We start from the raw sequence: 16,848 nt of genomic DNA on the forward strand, positions 1-16,848 counted from the left end.
TAGTAAAATTAGTCTGTTATTATTTGACCATAAAATTAATCTCTTATTATTTGACCGACTAACAAATAGGTTAATCATTTTTAAATTGAGATACATATACGTTTCATGTAAAATTGTTAATAATAGGCATTTAGTGTCTTATTATTATTAAGATCAATCTAAATCGGGGTATACTCAACCGATTTATTTATTTATTTAATTGAACCAACGTAGGAAATATAGAATTGAATATGCTGGCTTTTTAGTTAATGTTATGAGTTAATAAATTTTTACTACTAATTATGAATCAAAAATAGTTATAATTTACCGAATTAATTTAACTTTATTTTACGTAACACCTATCACCTACGTGCATTAGATATTTTGCCTGAGAAAAAAAAGAATAATCATTTATTATTAATAGTTGAATATCACAGTAATTTATTTATGTTTAATAATAACATAATAACTTACCTAACCTTCATATATATATATATATATATCCATAAAATTTGAGCCGAAATTCTATTTTTTACAATAAAAACAGACAGTGTAATGGTTGTAATTGCGAAAGAGAGATAAAAAGGTGTTTTTGTTTTTGAGAGTATAAAATAACGTTGATTCTAGTAAAAGCTGTTATTAAAAGATTCCTAATTGCTTAAAAAATTCCCTGAATTTAAATTATATTTTATTCTTTAACATAAAAAAATAAAAGAGTTACGATGTTTCTGGAACTCTTTGTTATTGTGAAAATAAATAAAAGGAAAAACAGAAAGGAAAAGAATATCGTTACAGAAGAATGTGTGCATTTTCGAAGATAATTCTGTTGTAGAGAGTTTGTTTTTAAACAAAGAACGAAGGTTGAAGCATTTTTTAATTTTATATTTTATAAAATGAAATTTGAATAAAACAAAAATCATAATTTCTTTTACAGTAATGTTAAAATGTTTAATAATGGATGAGCCAATGAGACAGGCGATTACTTTTACGGCTTGAAAATGGGGATAATCATAGGCTACACATTGGTTGTGACTATTTAATAGTCAAGGAAGTAATCCACAGATTCCATGCCATTTAAGTCTGAGTGCAGAATTTTGATGAAACGAGATTGCATTGAACAAGAAGCCTCTTGGTAAACAAAGATAGTACTACTTTATCTTCAATTACAGTCGCCATAATAGCTACAATGTTACGAAGATCCAGATGGTCTGTCAGTTTCACTTGTCTTCTCAAACGCCAGTTATTTTACCAGGATTAAACATAGGTCCATTTAAAATTCAAGTAATTCAGCCACTAAATAAATGTCTCTGATCAAGATAATCATAACACTTCTTGCCGACAACTTTTTTTTACAAAGGTTAAATATTACCGGATATAAAAATGAAAAAAAAAAATAATTACAACTATCTAATAAATGATGAATCACATTTTTCTCCATTTATGCGGATATGTGAATAATAAAACTTCTAATATTTGTCAAGAAATTACCTAAATTAAAGCATCTAAAAATTATTGCACAGTACTAAAGTCAAATGTTACGCAAAATTATTGGCTCGCATACTTTGAAGACAATGATGGAAATTCACTGTTATCGTCATATCAAAGCGATTGAAAAATTATTATCTTCTTAAACAGAACAGAAATCTGAAATTAATCCATACAGCTTATAAATCATATGGCTTTAACGGCATGGGCTACCACTTACCCAGACTGTAATCAATGAATGCAGATAAAGGATTGTTTCCAGATCTAGTTACCTTCAGATACAATGTGTGTCAATATACCTTCACGCCCGCAAGATTGCTGGAACACACAGGATGCAATTTTCTTGTAGGGCTATTCGAAGACCAATGTATTCAATTATATATTCTCACAAAATAAAAACTTGTCAGAAAGTTACCGCAGTAAATGGATATATTAGATCATGTATGGAAAAAAAATAAAAACTCCACTTAAAGAATATGTGAATCGAAATTATTGTCACCATCAGTATGTAGTGTTCAAAACTTAAGGTGTCTTTAAAGTCAATTAAATATTATTAAATAAACTAATAATTTGTAATAAAATATATTTTTCCTACGACTGTATTGTAATGTTTGAATTACGTGCCTGGAATCTGTATCATAACGAGGGTCACTATGAAACAGATTTTCATTATGATACAAGTGTTCAACCAATCAACAGTCAACACTTTTCAACCAAAGACCAATCAGAAGCGGGTCAACAAACAGAGATTAATATGAGTTGGTCTAGTGGTCAACGCGTATTCGGAAATCAGCTGACTTTGAAATTGAAAGTTCCAACGTTCAAATCCTAGTAAAGCTAGTTACTTTTATACGGATTTGAATACTAAATCGTGAATACCGGTGTTCTTTGGTGGTTGGGTTTCAATTAACCACACATCTCAGGTATGGTCGAACTGTCAGACTGTACAAGACTACACTTCATTTACACTCATACATATCTCCCTCATTTATCCTCTGAAGTAATACCTGACGGTGATTTCCGGAGCCTAAACAGGAAAAAATATAAAAGAGGTTAATATGAAATTACACCAATAGGTAACAAATTTTTATATTATACTGTTTATCCTTTTATTAATTATTTCGGATTATGAGGAAGAAATTTCTTTAACGCTGATCGATATTAAAAAAAAGGCAGAGCTTATGACTAATAACCTATTGCCACAAAACGTATTGTTTAAAGTATTTTTTGAAAAATTAAAAAAAAAATATTTTGTAAACAATGTATTCTAAATGTGATGTAATGTGTTTAATGTATTAAATCAGTAATCCCAATGTTTTCCCACCCGTAGAAAAAATATGGTATGCAACTCTCTATAATGGCATTAATGCACTCTTGCGAAGTTTCGTAACTTACCAAGGCTCGTGTCGTAACTTACTTCGCACTCGTGCATCAATGGTTATCATTATACGCTCGTTGCATAATGTACTATTTTAAAAACTATTAAATCTTTATATACCTGCTTTATTAGTTGGTCTATATTAAACAGAGTGGCCCATAAGTAGTAGACCGCACTTTAATGTGCCACAACGTCTAGCAGTGTAGGCATGAAAATAAATCAGATGACTTATTTTGTAACACAAACTTTCTTTAATATCTGTTTTCCATTGTGTGATCGACTTGCATGCCATTAACGTCAATGCAGGCCTGTAATCGCAAACATATTTTCACACGATTTTCCACATAGTTCATGAGGAAAAGCAGTAAATTCCTCAGTAATTACATTCTTGAGGTCCTTTAAAGTGGTTTATATTGCGGGAATAAATGTTGTCCTTTAAATAGCCGCACAGAAAAAATTCTGGTAAGATGAGGTCAGGAGAGTGGGCCAGCCATTCGATTGCCCCGCAACGTCCAGGGAATGTCTGGTCCAACCGATTCCGTACTGTTGTGGCATAATGAGGGGGAACTCCATCCTGCTGCTACCGCAACTGATCAAAGAGATCTCTCTGTTGGAGTAAAGGGTAAACAGTATCCCTAATGAGCTCCAGGTAATTTTCACCATTGACATCATCTTCAAAGAAGAAAGGACTCCTTGGTACGTAAAACTCCCCAGACCACAATGGCGGGACTTTTATTATACTATTTTTATTATTATAGTATTCGACTAACATATTTGAATTCAACGTACGCCAGTAAACACATCTATAACTGGATGAAATTTGACTTTCATCAGTCCACACCACTCTCTTGTTCCAATTGTGGGTCCTCTTCCAACTTGGTGAACAGTGGTTCACCAAATTGATCCTCTTCAGCAAACTGCAGGTGGCGATCAGTAAAAAAAAACCCTTTTGGAACATTGCAATATGATACCTCTGCTACATGTTAAAAGTTAAACCTGTCAGAAAATGCAATTACGCTAAGTTATGGCAATTCAAACTGTACTCTACTATTTATGGGCTAACCGATATAAATAGAAATGTTTTAGAAAGTTCACAATTTTCAAGAAATTTCCATTTAAAAAAAAAATTATTGATTTCAGAAAGTTAATGTTCAAAGAAGAATTTGTAAAACAACGTTATTTTTATTTTTAATCGTTCATAAATTCGGTTTCATTACTTCTGAGGTCGTTTTAATTTTTTTACCTGTGTTTTTTTTTAAATATGGGTAGTCCTAAAAAATTGCTACCTGTGTCACGTAGATGTTATTCGCAAGAAACGCAAAGGAGAGAAACCTGACTTAAAAATTTAAAAAAATAAATGCACTTAAAAAAAATATATAAAAAAAGTTTTTTTAAATCTAAAAATCTGATTTGTTTAATAAATGACTTTAAAAGATTAGTATCGAGTTAAATGATGATTATTATGTGAGGAATGTATTATTTTTCTATCTTAAATTTTCCAATTAACGTTCTTGAATGTTTGCACATATACTTAAAAACAAGAAATATTTTCCTACTTCAAAAAGGAATACTATTAAAATACAACTGAAATACAATTAAAAGGGTACTTTTATAAAAGGTTTTAAATAGTACTTTATAAGTTATTTAATAGGTATTACTGTTTTAAGGAATGAGCATAGTTTTATTTTCAAACGTAAGAAAATAATTAACGTCGGGATAATAAATACACACATATATATATATATATATATATATATATATATATATATATATATATATATATATATATATATGCATATATATATAAAGCATACATATATGCTTTATACAAACCAGAAAAATTCTGAAACTTTATCAAGTACTTTGAAGATATTACACGATTACTAAAATATTTCTTTGAAATCAGGAATAAAATTTGAACTTTAATAGAACTCATGATAAATATATTTATCTTTTAGGCTGTCAAGGCTTAAGAAATACATATTAGCTATTTCTGTAAATAATTTGCTTTAGATATACGAATGCATTTTATTTTTCTGATCTCTCTCATTCTCTGTCTCTCTCTTTCTCATTACTATCCTCTTTCCTTACCACATAATTTTCTTTCTTTTTTACTGCTTATAAGTAGAATTCAGTAATCCGTTATGTGTGCGGAAACAGCTGCCAGTAATTCACAAAGATACTTACGGAGGTTTGCGTGCAACGTTAACTAATTTATAAAAAACTGTAGGAATGGTTTGGCTTTCTAAGGGTAAAAAGAATGTTTTAAGAACACTTGTAATACTTATAAATGTAATTGTCTCTGTAGATACCATTTATTGAAGTAATCTAACTAGGAGAATGTAGTAAGTAACATTTAAAATCTAATTAAAAAGATATATAAGTCCATCTTACTTTACGTTTTAAATCTTTTCTTACATCCTGATTAGTTGAAAAGAGGAAAAAAGCAATTATTTAAGAATTATGTTTATAAATATTAATCAAAGTAATCTCTTAAAAACAATTTAATATACTTCGTTTAATTTGAACTTGACTGGTACAGAACATTTAAACTGTAATTGCTATAATCAGATTCATGCATTACAATAGTTGTGGAATTAGGAAACACTCATAATCACTCATAAATCCGTTTACAAATAAAACAATGTTATTTGTAGATTAGGATTATTTAAACTAAAAAAAAAAAAAAATGCCTTTTAGAATAGAATCAACGAGGTTTCCAAAAACATAAAAAGATTTCAAGTTTACAATAAAGAAAAATTTGTAAAACCAAAAACTCATATTACCGAATAAAATGAAATCACAAATCCAACGTAAATTTAAAAGGAATTAATAAGGCAATAAAGTTCATTTTGAATAACATGTAATACAATACAATATAAAAATTAAAAACTGTTGGGATTTTAATGCTATAGGCGTAGGCTGTCAAACTTTTAGCGAAGAGTGCCAAAACTTATAGCACATTTGCCGAGTTGTTGGGTGTAATAAAACTATAAATGCAAGTTACTTATTCTAAATACACAGAGAGTATGTGAGAAATAGTTTACTAAATGTATAACTAATGTGTTAACATATTTTATCATAAAAATATTACTGTAATAAATATAAATGTTTAGAAAGTGTAAATATTTAATTTTAAATGAATATTCTTCAATATTAATCAACCAGTCGCTTAATTGGGTGACCACTTGTACAGAGGTTTTAATATGTATCAAATTTTCTCCATTTCCGACTGTACTAAACGAGATATTCACTAAATTTGGGCTTGCAATTACTCTTCAGTTAAATAGCTAAAACCATTTTCGGGATTTTTTAATTTTTGACTCGTATTTTAGGCGGTAAAAAACAATTTTTTTTTACTTTTTTACCCTTTTATGCTATTGTTATTGAATCAGTCTTTATGAAATTTAGTAATATTGTGAGTAATATTGTAACTCTGATCTCTGATTATGTATTTCGCGAACGAAACCGTGACAGAAAATCTAAAAACCAATTAGTGGGTCTTGCTTGCACTGACCAAAATGTTGCTCTGAAGAAATTACAACACACTGATAATTTTTACAAAATGAACAGATTGATTTTTATTTATCATAATATTCTCACAAGCATGAGTTTAATGAACGCAGAGAAGTCCAGGAGGCAGAGCCCCGTAATATATATATATATATATATATATATATATATATATTAACATCCCGTCAATTTTCAACGTTTTGCAAACATAACACCACTTTTTATTAAGCACAGTGAATAGTGCACACTTATCTTACTATTTTTAAAAAGATTTTGCCTAAAAATACCCCTTCCCAAAAATCGAAAAAGCTTATTTATTGAATATTTTTAGCCGATTTTTTTATATGTCTTCCTGGTAATAATAGTAGTGCAAGTGACCGAAAAAACACTTTTCGGGCAATATTGGGAGTGGAGGAACAAATCAAAGTTTAAAAATACCGATTTTTTTGTATTTATTTTTAGTTTATTAAACCCAAAAAATAAATCTTAAATAACTTTTTTTTGGTTAAACATTTGTCAGTGGAGTTTTTTTTAGTCTCTTCAATTCAACATAGTAAACGTAGAAAAATCAAACAAATTTCTTGGAAAGTGATTTCAAGGCGCGGAAGCAAAAAAAAAAATTAATACCCGATTCGATATATAAATGCCAGTAACAAATTTCATTTAACTTGGGAAATTGGTTTACAATATATTAAAAACCTTCACCAAATATTGTGGATATTGCGTTAATAAAATACCGTAATCAGTTAAACCAAAACTTAAATTATTGACTAACAGTTAAAAGAACCTTGGATTTTATGAGAGGAAAACCCAGATTAAATATTGTCGGGTCCTGCAGGTTGGGTTGTTAATCTATTCACGTCAAAATTGAATTATTCAGAAATATCAAAATAATGCCTCGGAATTGGATAAAATGGAGAACTGAACAAACCGGCAAGAAATAAATGAATGAATTTTGAGAATTTAAATCTTATGTGAAATATAATATCGATTACTACGAAGAAAGCTAAATTACTAGTTAACACACGGAAACATCGTTTAAATTTAATTATATATTCCTGTTTAACTAAATAGTTTGTACGCACGCTATTCTGCTCCAGAATAAGTTTGGCCAAACATACCTGAATATTTTTTTTATTATTAAGTAAATAAATCACCCATTAATTTTTCAATACTGTTATTCTTTCTACCGAATCTGAAACATCTCCGTATGGAAAATGGAAAAATATGTAACAGAAAAAATTCATAATCTGTGTTTTTTTTTTTTAATCTTCCGTCTGAATCTTCTGTGAGAAAATATAAAAATCTCTTCTTACGGACCTCTACGACCTAGAATGAAATAAGTCTATCTTTAATATTCCAGAATCAAGAGGTTCAGTACATACATGATCTGAATATGATCAATGAATCAGAAATATAATCTTTTGGATTTTAATTGTACATTCCTATTCTTAAGCGATCTCTACTTTTTAAATATCTTATTACTAGAAATTATCAGTTTTAACTACATAAAATTCCAAATAAGGAGTATATGTTTAACTTTCCTTAATTATAAAAAATACCATTAAGTTCGCAACTAATACTGCATTAAAAGTTTTCAAATAAATGCATTTTCCAATTTGTGTATTTAATTTTCATAAAAGTACAACGAGACGTATTATAATGATGAATGAAATCTTTCATTTTCCTATCTAAAATTAAGAATAATTTAATGCGTAAATGATATTTATCTACAGTCAATTTTAATGAACCGAAAACAATAAATATTCAAAATATTTTCATTAATAATCTTACATTTAAAAATACATAAAATGCAAATCATTATTTTGATTTAATATGGGAAATTATTTTATTAATAAGGTTAATATACTATTGAATGTAAATAGGATATACTTTTTTTTTTGTCTTTTTTTATTTTTTCAATAATGTAACACGTAAAACTTCCTTTCAGTAATGAAATTTTACGACATTTTATTTATTAAATTAATAAAACAAAACGTACTAAGTGTTATTGTTAATCTTAAGATATTTAAAGTAATAACTGGGTCAATTACCTTGGTGTTTTATCTCAAACCGCAATCGAAAAAGTAGTATTTAATTGATTATTGGAAAAAATCTATATTTTTGTCATTATTAAGCTATTTTTTTTATTTAAATCATGCAATTATTCAATTAATCTTTTTAAATTTTATTTTCTTAATATGAACATTATTAAATTGTTACTGTTGTCGAAATGATAGATTTAGATGAAAATACTACTCGTACTTATTAAAGTTATATTAATCAGATTGTATTAAGAAAATAAAAAATTTGATGTGGACACCACATGATTTCCTTATACCCCTATTAAATTACATATACATATTTTTAAAAGTACATAAAATTTTATTTCACTAACTTCTGATATTTTCTATTTTTTTTTTTTTTTTTTTATTGTTAATATTGAATTATTATTTATTGTAAAACCTTTTTACAATCAGAGATTCATAATTATTAATAAATCAATACATTTAAATTAAAAAAAAAAAAGTTAAAAGTAAAAAAAGAAATGAAGTCTAATTCGAACCGATATGGCTTCCCCTTGTAAGATCCAAATATTTCATTAATTTAAATTTTATTTGGCATAACACTGGAACCAAAAGAAGTACCACTTACGATATATCGTTCATGATATATTGTTTAAATCCAATTTTTTTGGATTTTGTTTTTTTTGATCCAGTCGATTGCAATCAAAAGGGGAGTTGCACAATTAAATGTTACAATCCAAATTTTCAATATTCTTCGACTAATCATTTTTCAATTATGCGAGGTACATAATACGTACGTACGTACGTCAGACATCACGCCGATCTAATCAAAATGGATTTAGGGATGGTCAAAATGGATATTTCGATTGAAATCTGAAAACACATTTTTCGCGATATAACACTTCCTTGTACTCATACAAGGAAGTAAAAACAGAAAATATCTTATGGTGGTTAACCTCCAATATTAATAAAGTTTAACAATCATGATAGGCTAGCAAATGCAGTAAAAGAGCTTTTGTAACGATGGACTTAATGTTTTTCCTGTAAGTACAATTTTATGATTCTTTTTCCTTGTTCCATGTATATTTTTTCTTCTGTACTGAAAATATTTCATACATACACTCGTATGTTTGAAAACACATATCCAAGTATGGGGTAAAAAGTTTAAAACAATAAATTTTTTGACGCTAATTTTAAATTAAAGAAGAAAAAGTAAAACAAAAACAAATTTTACCTGCTAAACTTGGTTTTTATTTTATGTTAAGAAATTTATTCATTAGGATGTATTGTTTTATAATACGAGTACATAAAACATTTACGAAAATTTGGATTTTAATTTTAAGTAACTATAACTAACTACTATTTTAAGTAACTATTTTTAAATAATTTTGATTTCTTTAGCCTGTTTTTCCTTTGTATCTTCTTTACCTATTTCCTTGATCCAGTACTAATATGTTAATTATAATAAAAATATAACTACTTCTTTTATTAATATATTTTTAACTGTCTCTCCAAGTTTACTAACGGACTAAGACGTCATAATATTAATAATAATTGTAATAACAGCGCACAGTTTTATAAATAGCCTTTATCTATTTACAACTTTTATTATTTACTTTTTATCTAATTATATACGTAATTAGACAAGATGTTTCAGAAAATTCCTGTTAAACTTCGGATAAACATTCGTCCGCAAACATTTCTTTTTTGAGTTTCGGATAAACATTTTCCCCCTTTTTTGCTAGAAAGGTAAAGCAAAGCAGCACTTAGGCAAACCCAATTTATAAGGTTAAACTTATAATTTCACATAAAAATTAACGTAAAAAATTCAAATTGGTCCTAGTAACGGGCATATATTCTTTGTAAAGCCTTGTAAAACACCATAAAACCAATCCAAAATGTAAATTTTATGGAAAAAACAAATACAATACTTAGTGAAAAATAAAAAATAAAAATTAAAAAATTCTTGTGAAGAATTTAAATTGAACCAAAAAAATCAACGGCAAACAAACAAGAAAAGTAAATAAATTATTTTTTTCAGTAACTATAACACAAAAAAAATTACTGTAAATACAGTCCAAAATCTGTGTTATTGAAACTTATATTAAAACAGTTTCTTTAAATGTGAAATTTTATTATTTCATTCATGACTGCATTCATTAAAATGTTGCATTAACTATTCAAATTATTTACCAACAAATTGAATCACTTCAGGGTGATGTGTTTTCTGTTGGTGGAACGGATTCGCCAACATTCTTGGATTTCAAATTTCTTGGGCATGATTCTTTGAGCAGCGTGATTCTTTGTAAAAACTCATTTGCGTTTTCTAATGTCTAGAAGATACACATCAGGTGATGTGACTGGCTATACATCTGGTCCACCTCGGTCACCACCGGTTAGGAATTTAGATTATGAATAATCAGACCGAAGAAACAAGCTGGTGTTCCATTACGTTAGTGATACTTATATGTCGTTATCATCTAGAGAGCAGACGTTCTCTAAAAGTGGTAATGTAACAATTACCTCTTGAGTTTACCTCTGAAAATATGTCAGATTAGAACACTGCGTATTATAACACCCTGCATATTTATTGAAAAACGAGCTTATTAATTAGTTTTGATGACTACTCGAGGACTCATATCGTTCAAAATATGTGTTCTTGGAATTTTTTATTACCACAACGCGTAAACGTAATTTCGTCTATTAAGAAAATTTGCGAGGAGTAATATACATTAATTACATTTTATAAACTGTTGGTAATAATTTAATCGATTTTATAATTGTAAAAGCACAGATAATTGCCATGTATTAGCAGTTGAACTTTACTAATCAAGGAGGACAAAACTTGCACGTGATCTTGCTGTAAATCTCCGGCTCTGATGTAGTGTAAACTTGGAAAAACTTTTCCGTTGTTGCCTATGAATATTTATGAATAACTGTCCATTAGAAATCTTTCGATTGGGAAATCGGAGGTGATATCCCTCAACAGTTTCTGTTACATTACAAAAATTCAATTCACTCACCAATGTGATCACTCCATTAGCGCGTATGAAAAATACATCACTATACAGTCAACATAACATCAGTTTTTTCGACCTTAACTTGAGCGCAACTCAAGAACGACTCAACCAATCTTCATAAAATGTTCAAACTTCAGGTGCATTACTATAGCATACCTAAATTTTATGAAATTGATCTAATAGTTTAGGAGATTTTCGTGCCACAAATTTTATACAAATGCCCCTCTCTCTCTCTCTCTCTATATATATATATATATATATAGAGTGTATATATAAGGAGACCTGATTTTAAGTAAATGATTTCCGTACTCCTCATACCTCAAAAAATAAAGAGAATTCATTTTCACTCCCATTCCCTGCATGCGACCAAAAGTAATACCGTACTTTTCTTCGAAAAGTCGATAAAACATTATCTCATTGTGAGTACTATATTCCACAGGATACTAATTATATGCAGACTTTTAGCACTTATAGCAGTAAAATCGATACCCATTCAGTGGCTGCAGAGGTTCTGATATTCAGCGTAATGTTTCTATTCTATTATTACTGATTTTATTGAAGCAATAACGGTCGTGCATTTTACATGGTAGAGATTCTAGGATCAAATCAGGTTAGACATTTTTCATAAGCTGAAGAATGCATTCCTCATCAAAAAAAGAAGGAAGTTAGCTGTAATTGTATATCAGCCTAAAGTTGTTGAAGTTAATAAATAATTACGCATAGTTCATTTACTGTTATTGCACGTTTACTACTCTTTTTGTACAATTTTTCTGAGTTAAAAATGGTCCAAACGATTCGTCGTTTGGACCATGTGTCCATACAATTTTAGTCATTGTTTTCTTATTATTACTTCCAGGTTTCCACTTCTATCGTATATCTCTTTATTGTATCTCAGTCTCTGGCCTTCTTATGTTCTTTTTGGACCACAAATCCTTTTTAAAATTCTTCTTTCTGTCTTGAATGGATTTTCTATTCCAGTTATATTTGTAGTTTTCATGCTGTATAAGGTTATTGGCCTTACAACTGTGTTATATTGCCTTAATTTTGCATTTATAGAAAAGGTATTTTTTTATTTTAAATTTATTGTATAAAAGTTCAGCTGCATGATTTATAGTAATTTTTTTTCATTCTCTTGAGGGTTTGGAAACTTTTTTCATAAAGATATGAAAAAATTATCTTTTTTTTAAGATATTTTTTGCAATATTTCACAAAGATTTCTCAAAAAGTATTTAATGCACGATTTTTGGAACAATTTTGTTAATATTTTATGGAAAGATATAACTAAGATCATAAATTTATCCTTTTAAATTGCTTAACTTTCAGATTTTGTAAGTGCAGTACTACATTGTTTGATCCCCAAAAAGGAAGAAAATCTTTCATTACCTGTAACTCGAAAACAAATTGTTTTCAGGCTTAGTTTTTGTGGAATCTTTTCGGCATTTTAATCAGAATAATACCCCCATAAACTTTAGAAGGAATATCTTGAAACACTTATATTATATGTATTTTTTTACGAGTTTTATTTATACAGATTCTTCTCTGTTGTAAAACGGTGTCGGTAAGCGAACCTGAATGACCAATGCAATAGGAAATCCAAATCATTTAAAATTATATAAAAAAATACTAAATATAGTTTAGTGCATTATTTCTTTGTTAAATTATATCTAATGATGTCTTTACATTAGAGAAATTTTGTCAGTTTATTAATTCTGTTTAAATTACTTGGATGTAATATTTTAGATGCATTACTAATGCCAACTAACTAACCTTAACTGACGACACATTTAGATAGATTGTAATTCAAAGTCTGTGTTTTCGGTACGTATTTTATTTTTTACGTAAATTAGGCTAAATGTTATGTAATTAATGATAAAATTGTTATTATATTTTAACTGGTCATTGGCTTTAACCGTATTAATGTATCATTTCCGGGCATAGATGTAACTTATCATAGGTCACTACAAAAACATAATTGAACAAATGTTTATTTAGTAGTCTTTAGTAAGTTGTTATCAGAAAAGGCTTCTGACCGCAAAAAAACGGAAAAAATAAGGTATAAATGATAAATAAATCTATTTATAACCGATATATTGCATTTTAATTAATTCACAGTAAACCTTATTAATCTTGATAAATATAACCGAAGCTAACCTGCTTTGCGGTACTTTGCCTACTGCTTTATGGTACTGCTCTACTTTGCCTATCTTTTAGTGTTACGTGTAATCTGAGTAATCATAAGTGATATGATGTTAGACGTAGGCCACATCCGAAAATGATACAGCATTCCGTTTCAGAACCACCTGAATAAATAAAATATTAATTAAAATGGTTTTCTGACTTGCCAGAAAAGGATTTAAAGGAATAAATTCTGATCTCTGGTATTTTTTTAATTTTGATATTCCTGCTAAATTTTATAGAAGTATTACTCTGATTAAAATACCGAAAAAATATCACAAAAACTACGTCTGAAAACAGTTTGTTTTCGAGTTACAGCTAATGAAAGATTTTCCTTCTTTTTGGCGATCAGACAATGTAGTACTGCACTTATAAAATCTGTAAGATAAGCAATTTAATCCTGATTAAAGGATTTTTTAATCAGTATATAAGAACACTTATTCTTTCGTTTTAAAAAAAATGTATAGAATTTTAACTGAAATTTTAACTGGAGTTCAACGTGAATGATTGTACCTCAGGTGCTTATTACTCCATATACAATATATTAAGAGAATAGGATAGGCAATGAAAAAATAAAATTAGTGCACCCCAGTTTTGTTGTGAAATAGAGCAGCGTACCTTCTCATTTTCATACGTGAAAAAATTACTCAAAATTTTACTACAACAATAATAAAATCAATGTATTCAATCAGTATACCTGAGAACACATATTTTTAAAGTAAAGAAAATTTAATTGATATCATAACTCAGAGAAAATTATCTTACACCTAATGAAATCCTTTTTTAAATTATTACCACTTTCAAACAGTTCTTATTTAAAAGAGTAGAAAATCTTTTGTAAGAATAAAGTGTATGTTGCATAGTCGTTAAAATTTAAAGTCATGATATAGTTTATTATTAAATTAAAAACAATTAATTATATATATATATATATATATATATATAATCAAATAATCAAATACCATTCAGATTTAAAACATACATTGACATTTTGAAGTTAGCACCAAATTAAAAACAACTACCAAACTCTCTTACCTTTAATTTAGTTTTGAATTTTTCAAAAATCGAAATTTAAAAAGATTAATTTACACTTTTTAATGCGTTTATTTCGTAAGGTTGGATTTTTTGAAATTTATTTTGCTATTAACTACCTTGGTTACATTTTTATTAAAATATGTATAAAACGCTATCCATGAAAAAAAAACTGTTCCAAGAAACACAAAAGATGAGATACTTGGGTCTTGATAAATATAAAATATGGGTTACTGAAAGTATGCTAAGGATCACTGTGTGGCGTTAATATTTATTATTACCGTATTTGTTCGAATCTTTTAATATTAAAGCATTTTTTTTTTTTTTTTAATTAAAGCACATTAATCCCAATTTCCTGATCAATTTTCTTCAAATCTTGCTTTAAGAAATTTTAATATTTGACTGACATTGGACAGGATATATTACATAATAACACTAGCTGATCTACCAATGTAACAATTTATAATGGGTAAACTATAATAATGACAATAAAAAATAATCTTCAAGTCTTATATAAGAACACTTATTCTTACGTTTTAAAAAGAAATGTATAGTTTCCATTTGTCTAACCGCAAGTAGAACTTTCCTACAATATTTTAAAAATTAAAAAAAAAAATTTAATTCGTGTAGTTAGTAAAAATTAAGATTTCAACTTGCACCCGCTTAGAACTGCGACCTCCTCAATTTTTTTAAACGAAGAGATACTTCACCTTTTTTTCAAAGTCGTAAACTTCTATGTTTAGGTCATTTTTACCCTCCCTTCTCCAGAAATCTGAATTACTTTCACTACACTGTGGGTATCGAATGAATAAAGGTTGAAATTTTTATAATTTATTGATCAGAGTCGTTATTGATAATCCTGAATAATAAAATCATATTAAAAAAAAATTACAACCGTTATTAAACGTCTTAATAAATAGATTAATATTATTAATAAAATATATTTTTAAATAATTTTACACTATATTTTTTTTTGTAAGCCTATTAAAATGAAAACAGAATTAAAAACGATTTTTGAGTCTTAATATATATATATATATATATATGCGTGTGTGTGTGTGCTCACACGCGCGCACTCTCTCTCTTTCTTTCTCTCTCATACCTTTCCTTGTTTCAATCTGATCCGAATAAACAGAATTAAAAATGTAATGTAGGCCGTGTTAGCATACTATTTACTTTCACTGTGCAGCACGTTTTTAAAAATTATATTTTGTTTCTACATGATACCGAATATTAAATTGTAATAGGACTAAAGCATCTTATGAGGCAGTATATCATCAAATTAAAATAATAATAATTTAAATTAATATTATATATAATTAAAATGTTAATGAAAAATTTATAGTGAATTATTGACTTTTTGAATTCAACTTGTAAGAATATAACGTAGACTATAAAACTATAATATTTTAAAATATAAATTCTTTAAACTTACCAAATTGACTAACAGGCATAATTATATAATATAAAACAGACTAGAAGCGTAATTAAACTGGTTGTTAGTAACTCATAGGTGAACAACAATCAAATGTTGGAATATTGAATTCATGAATCAAGTTACTGTCTTGTTATGACGTGTATGCTGCGCGCGCAGCGAAGCTTTAAAACTATATTATTAAACAATTTGGTCCAGTAATAACATCGTTGACCTATAAAATATCCCAAAAAAAAATAAATAACATTGTTTTCTAGTGACATAAATTTAATATATAAATACTGCTATTTTAGAATTCAGGACAGATGATGTTTACCACACAAAAAGACATGGTACAGTAGTACTTTAATCTGTTATTTACTATAATTTTATTATTCTAAGGTTCATATGTAAAATACTAAACACCAACATCGCCTTAATTTATGTGCAGCACCACTGATCTAGTTTTCAAAATACACTTTTATTTATACATAATAAAATTTTATGAAGATTCGCAAATTATTACATTTTATTAGTACTTTAAATTGCTTTTCTTACGTCAAAAGTGCGAAGCCCGTCTTAATTTTTTGCATATCTTTTAGAGAAAAATGTTATAGAAATATCAAAAGGTCCATCCTTCTGTACACATAATTTTGACCCATGTTGTCTAAATTAGAAAATTCGAAATTTATTATTCTAATTTAGCTGATTTCTACAAGAAATTATGAGCATTTCATATAAAAATAGTTTCAAAAAATTTGTAATATTTTTAAAAATAAGAATCTTTTGTTTTTTAAGAAAATAACAAACATTTAGTTTTTTGTA

At 27.8% G+C, this 16,848-nt stretch overlaps 1 protein-coding gene across 1 annotated transcript in view; it reads right to left on the reverse strand.

Moving 5' to 3' along the window:
• Positions 1 to 16,166, reverse strand: part of LOC142319529 (aquaporin-like) — a 60,460-nt gene extending 44,294 nt beyond the window's left edge. The window contains exon 1 of the mRNA XM_075356915.1: positions 16,045 to 16,166. Within this exon, the coding sequence (XP_075213030.1) occupies positions 16,045 to 16,063 (19 nt within the window). The 5' untranslated portion in view covers positions 16,064 to 16,166. The remainder of the gene's footprint in view (positions 1 to 16,044) is intronic.
• Between the last annotated feature and the right edge of the window lie 682 nt (positions 16,167 to 16,848).

This window comes from Lycorma delicatula, chromosome 2 (genome assembly GCF_047948215.1).
Source record: "Lycorma delicatula isolate Av1 chromosome 2, ASM4794821v1, whole genome shotgun sequence".
NCBI classification, from domain to species: Eukaryota; Metazoa; Arthropoda; class Insecta; order Hemiptera; family Fulgoridae; genus Lycorma; species Lycorma delicatula.